We start from the raw sequence: 15,573 nt of genomic DNA, 5'->3' as shown, positions 1-15,573 counted from the left end.
TATTAGAATTTACCGTATGGGGGAATTAGGTGTATTAGGATGAGAAGAAATAGACTAGGTAGGACAACATGGCGGCGTCAGTAGCACCATCGTGGTATGGTTGAGGGCGATGTCTTGTTGAATGGCTGCCAGTAATGGACAAAGGATAGAAGCAGCTCCCTCCAGATTTTAGTGGCGGAGAAGGAAATGCCACGTGCGGGTGAGGGGAAGATAGAGTCACGTGGTGAAATGTAGTCACGTGAGAATATGTAGGCCAGACAGTCACGTGCAAACACCCTCACCTCTTGCCATGGCCATCCAGATGAAGGTTACTTTCAAAGGTAAATGCTCAAATATTAGATTTAGGCTTATTATTTTAGTCCTCCCGTCAAAAGAATACTCTGGCCCGTAAGATAACCGGTCTTGCACAACATCGTCACCACATTTGCGCATTCCTGCGGCGTGCCCAATCTTCCTACGGGAATATGCTTGACATCTCCTGGTGTGCCCTCGAGGAATTTAGCATCGGGTATCATGCCGGTCTCTCCAATCATTGCCGGAGCAACATCATTGACCGTGATGCCATCCTTGCCCAGTTTGTTGGCCAGGTTCTTGACCATGCCCATGAGTCCGGCCTTGGATGCTGCGTAGTGACACCCGTTGATTCCTCCGCCATATCCTGCAATGCTGCCCATCATGATGATCCGTCCCCACTTTTGCTCGATCATATGAGGCACAGCTAATTTAGCTAGAATAAATGGTGCTCGGAGGTTGATCAAGATGGTATGATCCCACTCTTCAACTGAGATGTCCACAATGTTTGGTATTCGCACGCCGTAGCCCGCATTTGCAATTAGAATGTCAGGCCCATGTCCATGTTCCCTTTCGACTTCCTTGTACAATCTCTGGATATCATCTGTGGAACCCATGTCCACCTGGTGTATTGATACCTTTTGGTCTGGCCTTGTAGGGAGCTCGGTCACAAGCTTATCGATGTTTGCCTTGCCCTTGGAATAGGTGAGCGCGAGATGGGCCCCGTACTTGTGGAGGTCGCGCGCGCAGCCGGCACCGATTCTAACAACCCACGATTAGCCATTTGCTCAGTGGCTAGACCCAAGTATGGAACAACCCACCCTCCTGAGGCGCCCGTTATGAGGGCCAATCTGCCCTTGATCTCGTTGTCGACCGACATGGTTCACGAGCCAGCTTGGACTGTGCAACGGCGTGGCTAAAGATCTGATCAAGCGTGGCAGTTATATGACTGGCCCGAAGCTGCAGTGGTCTTGCGGGGAGAAGTCAGAGGCAGCAGAGCCATTTGTTTGGCATCTGGCATTCGGATGCGGGGTTGACAATTGATGGATCCCTCTCCGCGTCGGTTGCAATCGGCAACCGGCCGTTGATCGCTATACGGCGTTTGCATCAATAGCCGCAGGATCTTCGCGGGTAGAACTGCGTGTAAAATGGAGACCTTCTTTGACCCCCAAATCCGCAAATGGACAAGGCTCAGAAGAACAAATTTCCATTCCAGTCCATTGGCCAGCTCATCCCATTGCTGGCACTGTTTTGCTGCCACTGCATCCCCTGTCCTCCAGCTGGGATATACCCGGCCGTCGTTGGAAATCCTGCCATTGGGGCCAATGATTGCATCCCATTGCCAGCCATCTGGTCGCCAGAGACGAAATCTCCCACGGCTTCGAGATCGAGCCACGAGAAGTCGTTCGCGGGGCTGTATTGCATGTATCCTTGAGCATCTACTCGCACACTCCCACTAGACGACAGTTGAGTTTCAGAAGCTGCAGGCGACTGGACCGGGTGATATATTTGTGTTGATGGCTTTGTTGGCTTCAACCACAACAACTCGAGGAGTCGTGCATATCGCGACCCCGGGTCTTGGGCTGACACCGAAGCTCTTTTCAACACCTCCATGGCCTGAAACACCAGTTGCCGGACCTGCCGCTCTTCCTGGTCTGTCATGACCCCGAAGGATCGAGCTTTGTAGAGAAACACAGCCGAGTAGATACTGTAGAGATAATATCTGAGTGGCATGTACCGTAGATATGTGCTGGGATCGATTTGGGTACTGAGCAACGTTAAATATGCCTTGGCTGCTGCCACACTGGCCCAAATAAACCGGGCATCTGGCATCGCACCGATATTGCTGAAAACATTGCGGAGATGGTCCCTCAGAGAATGTGCATCGGTCTTTGGTTTGTTCGCAATTGCTTGAGAGATGGCGGCTTGGAAGACAAATGCATTGGTATAGAGACACAGGTACTCGTACGACATCTGGAGAGTCACCTTGATATGAGGCGAGCATTCCAGTTTGCCCCAACTGGTGTTCCACCGTGCAATGGCGTTCCGGAAATCATCCACATACTTGACATAATCCCCCATGAGCATCATTTGTCCACTAGTCCGCATCCCAGAATAGAGAATGTCGTGGACATTGGAATAGAGCTGGGTCAAATCCAGGGTGGCTTGCATGATCTTGGCATAGTCTTCATCCCCAGGGCTTAACGGTTGCAGAGATGGGAAATCTTGCGATGATAGACCTGTCATCGGACCGGGCCCTCTAGACCAGAATGCTCTTCCAATTCGGACTGATATGAGTCGATCGGATACGTAGCAGTGGGCCCACGCCAACCGTTTGCGACCGTCGATTCGCGCTTCTTCTGCACTTTCTTGACGAAAGGCAGTCCGATCGAGGGCCAGGAAATACCCAGTACGCAGGGCCATGCCGACGTGCATCCAGGCCGATCGATCTTCTTCACCCCGGCCCACGGCTTCAATTCGATTTCGCAAGCCTTGGGGTTCCCATTCAGCCAGTAGTAGGAGAGCCTCGACCGCTTCCACCTCACAGTCATGCCCAGCGGCAATGCCTGATATGAGATCGTGCATGTAGCGTGAACAGCAGATGTGGATATTGGGTTGGTCAACCAGATCTTTGGATGCGATGGTAAGGACGGCGGTCAGGAGGTGTTTGTTATTGACCGCAAACTGGTCGAGCTGGGCTGGATCGAAGTACTTGCGGGGAACCAGGGGAAGGTATGGATGATAGTGCTCGGCATATCGTCTGACCAGTTCGTGGATGATGTCTGAGTTAAGATAGCCCTCGCGTACCAGGCGGTATGTCAAAACACCAGCATGGATGCCATTGATGGATCCCCTTGGTTCTGAGCTCGAGCCATTGTGCATGTTGTGATCTGACAAGTCGGTCTGACTGTGGATGCCGATGACTGCGTTGCGGTGGCTGGCCTCTCTGGTGGCAACATCTTTCAGCAACTGCCACGCATCGGATGGGTTTCTGGGGATGGTGTTGCCAATGGTGCTATCAGCGGTCGATGCTGAGTCGTCGTCTTCAACCACATTCCCTTGTGTCCCTCCTCCATTGGTGGGTGCGGCGTGGGTGTGGGTGCTGGTGCTGGTGCCGTTTGGGGTGCGGAGGGATTCGTGCGAAGGCGAAGGTTGCAGGAAAGGTGGTGGAGGTGGCTGCGTGCGAGAGCTGGGCTCGTGAACAGTGGTCAGGGGCGGCGGATGTGATTGAGTCGATAGCGTGGTGGTGGAGAGGTTCTTCTTCCTGATGCGACTCCCACCACGGTTGGAGGTACCTAGGACGCATTCCTTGCCCTCTTTCTTGCATCTCCCACAAGGCGGCGCGCCGCCTGAGGCCTCACTAGTGAATGATCAGTGGACATGGCTTGACAGCTTGACCCAAATGAAACGCATCGGCATGATAGAGTGATGGGAGACGAGAGGTTCGAAGATTGCCGACGACGGCTATTGCTCATCGTGCATCGCCATGCTGGGAGCAGTAGCCGTTGGAAATAGGCATACCGAGTACGGATCCCAAGCGAATGGGGTACCTTTCTGGGTACCTGGGGCCCCCAACCCGCGGCCCACTGTTTAACAAAGTTAACTGGAACTGGCAGACTTACAGGTCACATCGGCTCTTTCGCCCGCGGCAGGCAAAGCAGGCCCGAGAAACCCTGGAGACACGCTTCGCAGGAGGACTCTTATCGGCCATGGATTTAATTGATATGCGATGGCGATGGGTGATAGAGGTGGTGTTGAGATGAAAAGATGGAAATTTGTTGGATCGGCCTACCGTCTTTCTAGTACGGAGTATCTACCTGCCACTGGCAGACCAGCGTGGGCGGGTGGCTTTAGCAGGTGCACGTTGCTAGCCTGAGGGGCACCCAAGGGGCCCTCGGGCCTATTGCGACTGAGCCCCTAGCCTCCACTGGCCCTGCAACTCCCCAGTCAGTAGGTACCTAAGCTACTTGGGCAGTTCCGTTGGCGAAGCCACCTGACTGGAGCCCGAACAGGGGCCAGCGGGGAGGAAAGGGGTATCTTAACCCGCCCTAAGACTCTTAGACAGAGCCGGTTGCGGGCGGAACAGGCATGAACTCTCACCCCAGAGACTTGACCCCTCTTCCACAACTTTACAGTACATGTACATGTCCTCTCTACCATCTCCCCCCATCTTGAACCTCCCAACAGATACCTAGGCAGTTCATCCAGACGCTCGATACGAGGAAAAGAGGTACAGTACATCTACATCCACGGTCATACCACTTTTATCAACCATCTCTCCCACTCGCCATTTAGACAGCAGCCAACCGCCCGGGCTGCGGATGACCACTCAACTTTTCCATCACCCGTCCAGGAAGCACCACACTGCTCAGCTTGTTGACGCTACCGCCATGAGGCGGTTCACTCATCCTCATCTGGTTAGACGGCGCAATTCACTGCCAGGGATGTTGATTGCTCAGGCCCCATATTCGGCAAAGATTCAGAGGTCACATGCTACTCACCGAGGCATCTACCGATGGGCTGCTGCACTGATGGTTCCTGTTATCATTGGAGCTGTGATGAGGCAATAATATACTGAGTGTTTTGTGGTCAGAGATATGGGTGTTTTCACTACTGAAGTAATTAAGACAACCTGAACAGCATCAAATGGTACTACTGCCACAATGTTGGAATTATCTTGTTCCGAAGATCACCAGAGTCCTGTACAAGTACGGAGTGCTTCGGGTAGACCTACCAGTCACCCAGAGCACCCAGGAGTGAGCTTATGCATGTAGGTACTCCGAACCTCTAGCTATTAGATCACTTGTAAGTGGTGGGTTGGGGACCCTGGGGCATCCTGCTAGCGCTGCGATAGGCACCCGTCCGCCCCTTCCGCTTCCCTCCCTCCAACCCCCAATGCTATAAGTGCTCCAGACGAGGACTCCTTGCTGGCAGCTTCCCTTGCATGGGCGCGAAACACACGCCTAAGCGCGACTTGACGCGTCCCTGGCTCGCAAGGAAAATCCGGGGCAGTCACGTTATTATCATTTATTTGCCGCCAACCTTGAACAGCCCCATGAATACTCAGTTGTAAATTTTGAAGATTGCACAGAGAGAGACCCTCAGCAAGCATGAAACTCAAGTGAGGCAAAGCTACTACAAGAAGGCATCCAACATATCATATTGACAGGGCTCACACCCTCATTTGCCCACCACCTTCACGCGTCTCCTCCTACCCCCAGTCTACGTCAGACTCGATCCCAATTAATCATTCTTGTATCAACACTGCACCACCACAACCACCGCCACTCCACCACCGACACTCCTTTCAGAGGCCAACCAGGCCCTTGTACGACACCATTTGCAATGTGTTGATCTCCACTGCCATCATCCTCGGATTCATCACCTGGTGCAGCCTCTCGCTTCCCCTCAGGCTTGGCTTATTCGCCTTGCTCCTGCGCCTGACTGCCTACCTTCATTGCCTGCCATCGCATGGTCTCACTCTCTTGAAACTCCTTCCAACTCTCCCAAAATGGCTCAGGATCCGGAACCCGACCCCGCTCACCTCGAACGCATAGAGGCTGTTCGAGACGAGATAGCGCTTTATGAAGGCATGCTAGCAAGTCTACTTCATTCAGTTTCATATGGTGAATGCGAAGACGATGACTTGGAAACCCAGGAATCTCTTCGAGACACCAAAGCCAACCTCAAGGCCCTTCGTAAGCAGTTGCAGGACCTGGACTCTCCTCGTCAACCTCTAGATTCGACCAACATGCAATCAACAAGCAATCTCAACCACTTGTCCGACGTCGTCACTCCAGCAAGCGGCGCTACTCCAGATTCCTTTTCCTCCAGCCGATCAGATCATCTCATGCCACCACCAGCTCGTGAACCCTCTTTTCGAAAACGCCAGAGAAGCGACTATGACCACGATCATGATGAGCCAGAAACTAAGTCTCGCCGCACAACTCCAAACCTGTCCGCTGCACCGTCCCCTACACCATCAACAGACAGTTTCGATAGTCTCGACAGCCTCGATCTCGTTGATGACCCTTTCCTTGCGTCCATCTTTGGCGAGCACAAGGCCCGCGATGCGGGTCGGCAGCAAAAATACTTGAGTCGATTGGAGGAGAAAAGAAAGCAGGAACAGTTAGACGCAGAATTCGCCCAAAAGCTATCTCAGGAACTCAACGATCCCGGCAGTGCGCCGCAGAAGACACAGACTCTACCCAATCACTCTGCCGAATATTCCCAGTTGTTCTTGGACACCAATGGCTCCATTGGCAACCGCCCTGCCCCTGTCAAGCCCGAGTCTGATATCCCATCTGACAGACCTCAGGCTTCATTCGCTACCAACGCTGGTGAACCTTGGAGCAGGACACCTATTAAGAATGAAATGCATCCTCCAAGCCCCTCGACCCCTACTGTTCGAATCAAGCCTGAACTGACTCCAGGATCTGGCCCCGCAAATTACACCACCCCGGCCAGCACGTACCCACTGCCTTCGCGTACCCCAAGTTACGGAGGAATCAAGCCGGATATCAAATGGGAGGGCGGGCGATATCAAAGTACTCAGAACGTCCCAGCAATGACCATGCCGGGGACTCCCAATTCCGCTCCACCAGCCATGCCTGGAGCGTTTCCAGGTTCCAAGCCCTACGTCAGCACCGGTGGTAACTCCGTTTACAGCTATCCCCCTTACAACAGTGCGACCTCTTCTCTGGGTGCTGCATCACAATCTTATGTCTCGCCGTATGGTATTGGCAATCTACCTAGTCCGGCAGCTTCTTATGCGATTCCAGGCATGGAATATGCGGATCCCGCCAAGACGCAGGAGGAGTTGGAAGCACTCATGAAACATATCAGACCAGATGAAGAACTCACCAACGAGGAACTCGTCGAGCCTCCTCACAAACTCAAGGCCACGTTGATGCCCCACCAGCTCAAAGGTCTTGCATGGATGAGGAAAATGGAGGAAGGCTCGAATAAAGGAGGCATCTTGGCAGACGACATGGGCTTAGGAAAGACTGTTCAAAGTATCGCGTTGATCCTTGACCGCCCACCAGACCCAAGCTCTCACAGACCTACTCTTATCGTCGCTCCTGTCGCATTGATGCAGCAATGGGATCGAGAAATCAACAAGATGGTCAAACCGCGCCATCGCTTGCAGACTTATATTTATCACGGTTCCTCAAAGAAGGTTCCATGGGCCGCATTGAAGGTTTACGATGTAGTCCTAACCACATACGGTTCGCTGGCTGCCGAAATGAAGCGTCAACTGGCATGGGAGGAAAAACTGAGACTAGTTCCCGATGCACGGCCATCGGCTGCCGAGCACTGTCCCATCTTGGGTGACCGCTCTCATTTTCATCGAGTCATCTTGGACGAAGCCCAAAATATCAAGAACAGAATGGCAAAAGCCGCCGTGGCTGCGTGCCGGATCAGAGCTGACCATCGATGGGCATTGTCTGGTACCCCCATGCAAAACAATGTTGAAGAAATGTATAGTCTGGTCAAGTTTTGCCGCATCAGACCATACAACGACTGGGCTAAGTTTAGCAAAGACATTGCTGGTCCGATAAGAAGGAAGGGTAACGGCAGATATATCTCCGTCTCCGAGGAGGAGAAAGCAATGCAAACACTTCAGGCCCTCCTTCGAGCGATCTTGCTGCGTCGTACTAAGCAGTCCAAAGTTGACGGGAAGCCTATCCTTCAGCTACCTCCCAAAACCACAAGTGAAGACAGAATCGCCTTTGGCGAGGATGAGCTGACCTTTTACAAGGCATTGGAGAACAACGCTCAGATTCAGTTCAATAGGTTTCTGCAAAGAGGCGCCAATGGCGGCATTGGAAGGAATTACTCGAATGCTTTGGTTCTGCTCCTTCGTTTAAGACAAGCTTGCTGCCACCCACGCCTCGTGGTGGACAGCAATGATTTTATGGTTCAGGTCGCGGGTTCCCTGAGTCCTGACGACCTTATCAACAATGCAGCAGAACTGGACCCAAGAGTCGTTGCTCGCTTGAAAGATCTTGACGCTTTCGAATGCCCAATCTGTATGGATGCTGCTGAAAATCCTGTGGTCTTTCCCTGTGGCCACACTCTCTGCAATGATTGTCTAAGTAGACTGGTCGATCAATTCACTAACAATGAGGACGGCCTTGCAGCGTCTCCGACGTGTCCCCATTGTCGAGCTAAGATTGACTCAAAGAAGATCACCGATATTGTCAGCTTTCTCCGAGTTCATGATCCCACTCGACCAGGTATTCCTCCACTTGATGCCGTTGACGAGCATGGCGAAGAAGAAACCGAAAGTGATGACTCTGAAGATGAGGAGGACGGAGATGAAAGCTCCGACCTGGATGGATTTATCGTCCCGGATGACTATGAGTATCAATTAGACTCAGACTCGGCTCAAAAGAAGCGCAAAGGCCAAAATTCCATCCCACAAGAAACGCCCAAAGACAAGCAGTCAAAATCGAGAAAGTTGAACCCCAAGGTCCCCCAGAAAAGCCTTGCCATTCTTCGCAAGGAAGGCCTAAGGAATCAGGCCGCCAAGCGTCACTATCTAAAGCGTCTTCGCAAAACTTTTCAGCCTTCAGCAAAGACAATTAAAACGGTGCAGCTTCTCGAGGAAATCAAAGCCCGAGGAGAGAACGAAAAAACCATCGTTTTTTCAAACTTCACCTCTTTCCTTGACCTACTTGAGGTACCTTTGTATGACCACAAAGATTTTCGAAGTTATGTGCGTTATGATGGGTCGATGTCCTCGAACGATAGAAATTCCGCTGTTCTCGAGTTCACAGACAACCCCCATTGCAATATCATACTCGTCAGCCTCAAAGCGGGCAATGCTGGCCTCAATCTGACAGCCGCGAATCACGTTGTCATGCTTGATCCATTCTGGAACCCCTTTGTCGAATATCAAGCAGCAGACCGGTGCTACAGAATTGGCCAGCTCCGAGAGGTGACAGTTCATCGTGTTCTTATAAGTGGTGAAGGCTTCGAGGAAAAAGCCCCGGAACAAGGCTTTACTGTCGAAGATCGAATCCTCAATCTGCAAGAAAAGAAGCGACAGTTGGTTGAGACTGCTTTGGATGAATCTGCCGGCCGGAATGTGGCCAGATTAGGTGTTCGAGAGCTCGGTTATCTTTTCGGTCTCAACCGCATGTGAACAGTCATCGACCATTTTTGGCCTGATGTTCTAACTTCGGCTTGCACGCTACATGATTCAAGAGCATCAGGTTATTTCGATTCAACATTGTGCTAATAATTCTCGACATTCACAACTTACAACTGTATCAAAGAGGGTTGTACACGATATCACGACCTTGCACGAACATCCTAGATCAACCTCAGGCTCAGGCCAAACAGCCATGTTGCTATTAGAGCGGTGATCACCATTCTATGCTAGTGCGAGATCATTCTGCCATGGTCATACCGGACTGCACCAGTTATCCACGCTGTAGAACTATCCAATATAGTCCTAGGAGCAGTCAAAAGTTCTGTTCAAAAATACAAAGGGACTTCCTTTCTTCCATTGAATTCCACTATGCTCGAAGTCGCGTTACTGTTTCAATGCTTTATACGATGCTTTGTTCTGCCGATACTACCATGGAGGTTGGCCTTTGTCCTCTGCGATAACCACTCGAGTAAATACACAATGCCTCGTCTTTTCCTGATTGTCTGGCACGTTCGCGGTTCATTGTCACAGGTTATTCCTCGACCTCATTCTATTTGGATTTTCCAACCATCCTGCCTTCGAGATATATTTGCTTCTGTTCTTTGCACACACTAGCTCACATCCTCCCCATTTTGTCTTATTATATACTCATGAACCATCCTCTTTCTTCATCGAACATTGACAGATTTGGTACTAGCGATAAGTGATAGCTTTATCCTGACGTCTAATCTTCTCGATCCTATCTCACTCATATGGCCGGACAGATACACGGTGCTGGGACAGAGCCACCAACAGAACACATGCCAGCCTTGTCGGACTCCCTATCAGGCATGGGGCACAAGCCTGGCAAATGTACATCTGTTCTCGATGGCATCCTCGATGTCACATCTGAGCCTCAGATCACATGGCCACTACCTAAGGCTCAAGTTCTGACGTTCGACCGTACGGCAACAGGCGCTGATGAGATTGAGCCGTTTCCTGATCTACCAAATCCGGCAATCAATCTCATTCTCGCCCGGACGACTTTGCTCATACAGCTCGATGCCAACAAATACAATGGAGCATATGCGAAATTTCGCCCTAGACACCCCTTCGATTCCATCCACTCCCGCGTAAGTTCACACACTGGTCACATCAAGGAACACGAAAACCTAAACCGCTCCAAGGTAAATCTGGTTAAAGCATTCAATGTCATCAACCAGGTCCGCCAGAATCGCGCCGTAGGTAACAGGGGACAACCGCTCTCGCAAGGACGTCTTGCTACCAAAGTCGGGGCCAAATCCGACCAACCTCGAGATGAACTGCGGAAAGCCCTCAAGAAGCGCGTGGAGCAAGGCATCAAAGATGCTTTTGCGTACGAGCGCGAACACGGATGGGACATTGTAGTTGAGCCGCAACCCCTAGGTGAGTTCCGCGACTTCCATGACCCCTACTGGCACAGGCGAATAACTTCTCCCCTTCACCCCGGCACTGAGTTGACGAGAAACGTCATCACCGCACTTCTGATGCTGAAGAAAACCTTTCCTCTCCGATACTTGACTATTGATGTTAACCCCAGTGCTGTTTCACTCGGCCTCAATGGTCATCCCAGAACCAAGAGCACTATCAATATCAACGAGTTCAACACGAATGCGAAGAGGTTCAAGCCCAGTCGCGTCCTTGGTCTCCCATGTGACTCCTCCGACAGAGAGTGTTGTCGGCCACGGCGGTCTTCGTCGAATAAGCCTCGCTCGTCAAGCTCCATATCTACCACGGCGTCGTCTTTTGCATCCTTAGACCCCGATAAAAAGGCTCTCAAGGCCAAAACCGCGACACTTATGCGCCGTGTTGCCACAAAGCTCACAGTCCGCTGGGCCAGCAAGAAGCACACTGCCGCCTCTCGCCAGCAATCCACCTCGGGACGCGTTGTCAAAGACGAATCAGACCCTGACTGCGAGGATGACGACGACGAGTATGGCGCCGCTGCTGAGGTCCTCAAGCAGGAAGCGCACAGCAAGGAGAAGGTAAGCGCGTGGTTGACTCTCACCTTTGATGGTAAGCCATTCAACGAAATCGATGATGCCTCTGTAGCAGAGCTTGGGCCCATTGGGCCTCTTGACACGAGTTTGCCGGCGATACCTGTGCGTTCGACAGAGGAAGCTGTTCTTGCATCAGCGCCCTATTCAAGCCAGAGGGTTTTCGCTTCTGGCTCAAGCCTGCAGCCTCATCAGGAGACCCGGACCACCTCAGTTGCAGGTAAGGCAGACCATGGAAAAGCACTTCCAGTGTTCTCTCCAATCTCGACATTCTCACCCTTTGGCGCCTCCGCAGGCCACGCACCATCAGAGGATAGCTCAGATGAGAATGCCAGCGCCAATGGAGACGTTGCAGTCATGGAGACAGTGACGCTCCGGAAACCCATCATCCCAGCTCGCATGGTGTCCATCCGCACGAAATCGAAGCGTGCCCAAAAGGCACTCACCTCCCCAATCGTCCCAACACGCAGCCCACGAAAGGTTTTCCACCGTGCATCGAAAACAGGCGATCTCCGCGACATGGGCGACGCGGAAACAGACGCAGAATTCGAGGCTTCTCCAGCCGCAGCAGGGTCCGCGCGTGCTTTCCATGGCGCCTTCGTTGGCAGGTCGGGATCGTGTTTGCGTTTGCCCTCCGCGGGTGATGGTGGTGGTGGTGGTGGTGGTGCTGCTGCTGCTGCTGCTGCTGCTGACGCGACTGGCAGTTTCAAAGGAACGGTGAACGCGAACTTGAGCCTGAGCTTCAGCCAGCGCCAGCGCGAGTTTCTTCATCGGAAGCACCACCAAGACCAGGCCCCGCGCCAGAGCCTGGGCGCGAAGCTGAGCGGTGGTGGACCTGGTCGTGGTGGCTTGTTCAGAAAGTGAAGCGGACCAGATGAATGCAGAGAGGCCTTGGGATATCTCCTGCGTACATGCGGGTCAGTCCGAATGTTGGACTGAAACATCACACCTACATCGCGACTTCATTGTTTTGGACCATCTTTCTCTCACCCAATCTTCCTGCTAATACAGCAGTGGGTCTGTCTGTAGAAGTCTAGTCATGGTTCCATTTCTGAAATGTAGTTTCACTTGTTCTTTTGAGTGTGTATTTCTACCTTGCTTATTGTCGGGTCATGAGATTGGGATAGAGCAGCAAGCGATGAGTGTGGACCGAACAACCCTCGGTGGCCTAAGGTGTATGTTTAGTATGCTGTAGTGAGCATTATATTCGTACATCCATTGTGTTGCTCATGATATTCCTACTACCTGTTCCGCGCATTCCTATCCCACCAAGGAGGAATACACACTCAATCAAAAGGCACCGGTTTCTCACGAAGCCACCTCAAGACCATCTGGCGTAGTAGCTGACCCCTCGCTCTTCTCGCTATCAAGCACATAGCCAGGTGATTTCAACTCATCTAATTTCCCGACAACAAGCACCTTCCCGAGTTCCTCCTCTATCTCCTTCTTCCGCTGCTCCCACTCCTGTACCCTTGCAAGTCTCTCCTTCAGCTCCGTGATCTCCTTCTCCAAACCAAGCTTCTCCTTCTCGGTACCAATGCGCACCATCTCCCAGTCGTACCCTTCGTCTCCCAGACCAAGCACCAGGTTGAATGTGTGATACTTTCTCAGGCTTGCTCGTGTCGAGATAGTGATGAGAGTGATTCCTTTCTCCTTGCATCGCTCGTACAATAGTCCTTCGACATCGCTGGACACGGCTGATGTTCCCTCGTCTAGGAAAGCATATTTTGGTTCATGATAGAACAATCTTGCAATTCCCATACGTTGCTTCTCGCCGCCGGAAAGGACGTCCTTCCATTCCTTCCGAGTGTCCCATCCGCCCTCGCGTGCAAGTAGATGGCCTAGCTTTGCGTCTTCAAGAATGTGCTCAAGTTCATTGTCTCTCCTTTGAGCGTCGCCCATGTCCATTTCGGTATGGGGGTAAATGACTTGGTCACGCAGCGTTCCGATACTGAGGTACGGCCGTTGTGGTAGGAACATTATCCCATCTTGGCCAACGGAGCGGGGTCGAGAAACAAGTCCTCGATATACTGGCCATAAGCCTGCGACGATACGGGCAACGGCAGATTTACCGACGCCATTGCTGCCGGATATGAGGAGGTGCTCACCACTATGAACGACGAAGGAAAGAGATTCGATTAGTTCGTCGCCACCATACGGCCACAGTGAGGGAGCAACAACCGGGACGTCCTCCAATCTAACGCCGTCAAAGCCAGCGTGGACGGTACCTTGAACATCGGTCAGAGAGAATAGTTCAAACCGGCCAGGACTACGCCGCTGACTAGGCGCACCATAAGCGTTGGCATGAACCCGGTGCAATGTGGAAACCAATTGATAGACACGTGAGGTATATCCTGCAAGTTCAGACAAATCTTTGATGCTGTACATCATGCGACCCCCCGCATCTGCCAGAGAGAGCATTAGACGTTTGTTGGTGATGAAGTCTTTCATGTGAGATCGTTCGCGTATGGATTCGGTGACCTCTGCAGCTGCCGAACCGGGAGTCTCAAGCAAGGCATCGAATCCCGCCCATGCTGGGAGGTAGACCGGGATAGAGGTGATGACATATCCAAAAGCTGACCAGGAGTATTTCAGAATGAAGTCCTCGAGCATGTTGTACCGGACCTTCACGTTATAGATTCCTTCCATCCAGCTCCGGAGTTCCTTGAAGGATCTGTTCAGGTAGACCTTTTCTACATCCGCGCCACCGTAGAATGCAACTTCTTCGGCGTTGGCAATCAACCGAGAATGAAGGCCTCTAAAATCGCCTTCCTTCTTACCTTCCACGGCTTTTAACTTTCCAAATGGTGGAGACAACCGTCGAAGCAGTGTTGCGGTTGCGAAGTAGTTGGATAGAAGGCCAGTGAGTGCCAACGGTCCGAGAGAGCGGTATAGTTGGTAATTGAAGACGAAGATGTCCACAAGAGGTTTTCCTAAAGAAGAGTACAAGGATGCGGCAGCGGTACAAAAGAGAGTGAGATCTTGGGTAATGAATTGATCGGCGCCCTGTCCCACGCCGCCATCTAGATTGGTGAGTTTATAGTAGTTGAGGTTGGGGTGGAGGTACAAATCATGAATGTACCGAGTAAGTCTTGTCCGGAAGGCGATGGAAATCTTAGACTGTAAGAACTTGATCATAGAATTCGTGTAGGAAGCCAAGGTGCCGACAGACAGCCATCTTAGAATGCCCATCAAGAAGGACTTGCCCTGGCCAGCAACCAAATCACGAACAATAGCACCATCCAACCTGGCGACGACTAGGGAAAGATATGTCCGTAGGATCAGAAAGACTGCATGACTCAACAATAGGGCCGTCTCCTTGCTGCGAAAGCGGGGTATCATGATATTTAACAAGCTGAGAAACTGGTGGAGGAAGGCCAGATTGAGGCCGGGTTTGGTCTGGGGAGGCGGGCCATAGGCCGGAGTGGAGGCACCGCTGCCAATGCGAGTGACTCGTGGAGGAGTCAGAAAAAGTCGTCGATGGGCATCGAAGGTTGTGGGACGGGTCGGATGAATGACGACTTTTGAGGTGGTGTTGCCTTTGGGAACATAGATGATGCGCTCTCCTCCCTTCCCTCTGAGGCCACTATTCTTTCTCAGCAAAGTTCGACCTTGAACCTTGTCCTGAGATCTTTGCTGCCACCATCTATACCCGCCATAGCTGGTCGAGAGGATAGAGAGGAGGAGGGCAGCGGTGGCCGCAAGTTTGAAAGATTTGGGTGTTCTCCGAAGGCGTGTTCGGAGCAGATTTCCGTAGTGGTTGTAGATGAGCATTAAAGGATCCTCCTTGGACTGGGCCGCCATGGCGACAGTAGGGAGGATATGTGTGATGAGGTCGATAGTGTTGAAGGCGCTATAGAGGGGAACAGTGGGTGTTCATCGTAGCCCGCGCTATAACGGGATTCTGCTCATGCGTTGCAGAAGGGGGATCGAAGTGTGGGTGCTGTGTGATAGAGAGGCCGTGTACATGACACATGTGCAGAGTTCGAGTGGGCGTGATATGATGGTGGTTGTAGTTGAGGATGGATGGCGGGTTCAGTTGATTGACATGTGAAGTCTTGAGCCGAGGTTACTCAGTCACGTGCAGTGACATGTCAGCTTGGGGCC

At 52.0% G+C, this 15,573-nt stretch overlaps 5 protein-coding genes across 5 annotated transcripts; 2 read left to right on the top strand and 3 right to left on the bottom strand.

The window, feature by feature from the left end:
- Positions 1 to 350: 350 nt before the first annotated feature.
- A1O9_10640 (3-oxoacyl-[acyl-carrier protein] reductase) lies at positions 351 to 1,171 on the bottom strand (the record flags this gene model as incomplete). Its single annotated transcript, XM_013400328.1, has 2 exons — positions 351 to 1,053; positions 1,113 to 1,171. The coding sequence occupies 2 exons, from the start codon at positions 1,169 to 1,171 to the stop codon at positions 351 to 353; spliced, it is 762 nt and encodes a 253-aa protein (XP_013255782.1).
- Positions 1,172 to 1,482: 311 nt separating this feature from the next.
- A1O9_10639 (uncharacterized protein) lies at positions 1,483 to 4,003 on the bottom strand (the record flags this gene model as incomplete). Its single annotated transcript, XM_013400327.1, has 2 exons — positions 1,483 to 3,652; positions 3,915 to 4,003. The coding sequence occupies 2 exons, from the start codon at positions 4,001 to 4,003 to the stop codon at positions 1,483 to 1,485; spliced, it is 2,259 nt and encodes a 752-aa protein (XP_013255781.1).
- A 1,800-nt stretch (positions 4,004 to 5,803) lies between these two features.
- A1O9_10638 (uncharacterized protein) lies at positions 5,804 to 9,442 on the top strand (the record flags this gene model as incomplete). Its single annotated transcript, XM_013400326.1, has 2 exons — positions 5,804 to 6,072; positions 6,127 to 9,442. The coding sequence occupies 2 exons, from the start codon at positions 5,804 to 5,806 to the stop codon at positions 9,440 to 9,442; spliced, it is 3,585 nt and encodes a 1,194-aa protein (XP_013255780.1).
- A 761-nt stretch (positions 9,443 to 10,203) lies between these two features.
- Positions 10,204 to 12,330, top strand: A1O9_10637 (uncharacterized protein; the record flags this gene model as incomplete). Its single annotated transcript, XM_013400325.1, has 1 exon — positions 10,204 to 12,330. One exon carries the CDS (start codon positions 10,204 to 10,206, stop codon positions 12,328 to 12,330), a length of 2,127 nt encoding a protein of 708 aa, XP_013255779.1.
- Positions 12,331 to 12,774: 444 nt separating this feature from the next.
- On the bottom strand, positions 12,775 to 15,270 carry A1O9_10636 (uncharacterized protein; the record flags this gene model as incomplete). Its single annotated transcript, XM_013400324.1, has 1 exon — positions 12,775 to 15,270. One exon carries the CDS (start codon positions 15,268 to 15,270, stop codon positions 12,775 to 12,777), a length of 2,496 nt encoding a protein of 831 aa, XP_013255778.1.
- Between the last annotated feature and the right edge of the window lie 303 nt (positions 15,271 to 15,573).

The sequence above is a fragment of the Exophiala aquamarina genome (assembly GCF_000709125.1).
Source record: "Exophiala aquamarina CBS 119918 chromosome Unknown aczIA-supercont1.14, whole genome shotgun sequence".
NCBI classification, from domain to species: Eukaryota; Fungi; Ascomycota; class Eurotiomycetes; order Chaetothyriales; family Herpotrichiellaceae; genus Exophiala; species Exophiala aquamarina.
Note: the sequence above shows the minus strand (reverse complement) of the source record. Positions and strands in the feature narration are given on the sequence as shown.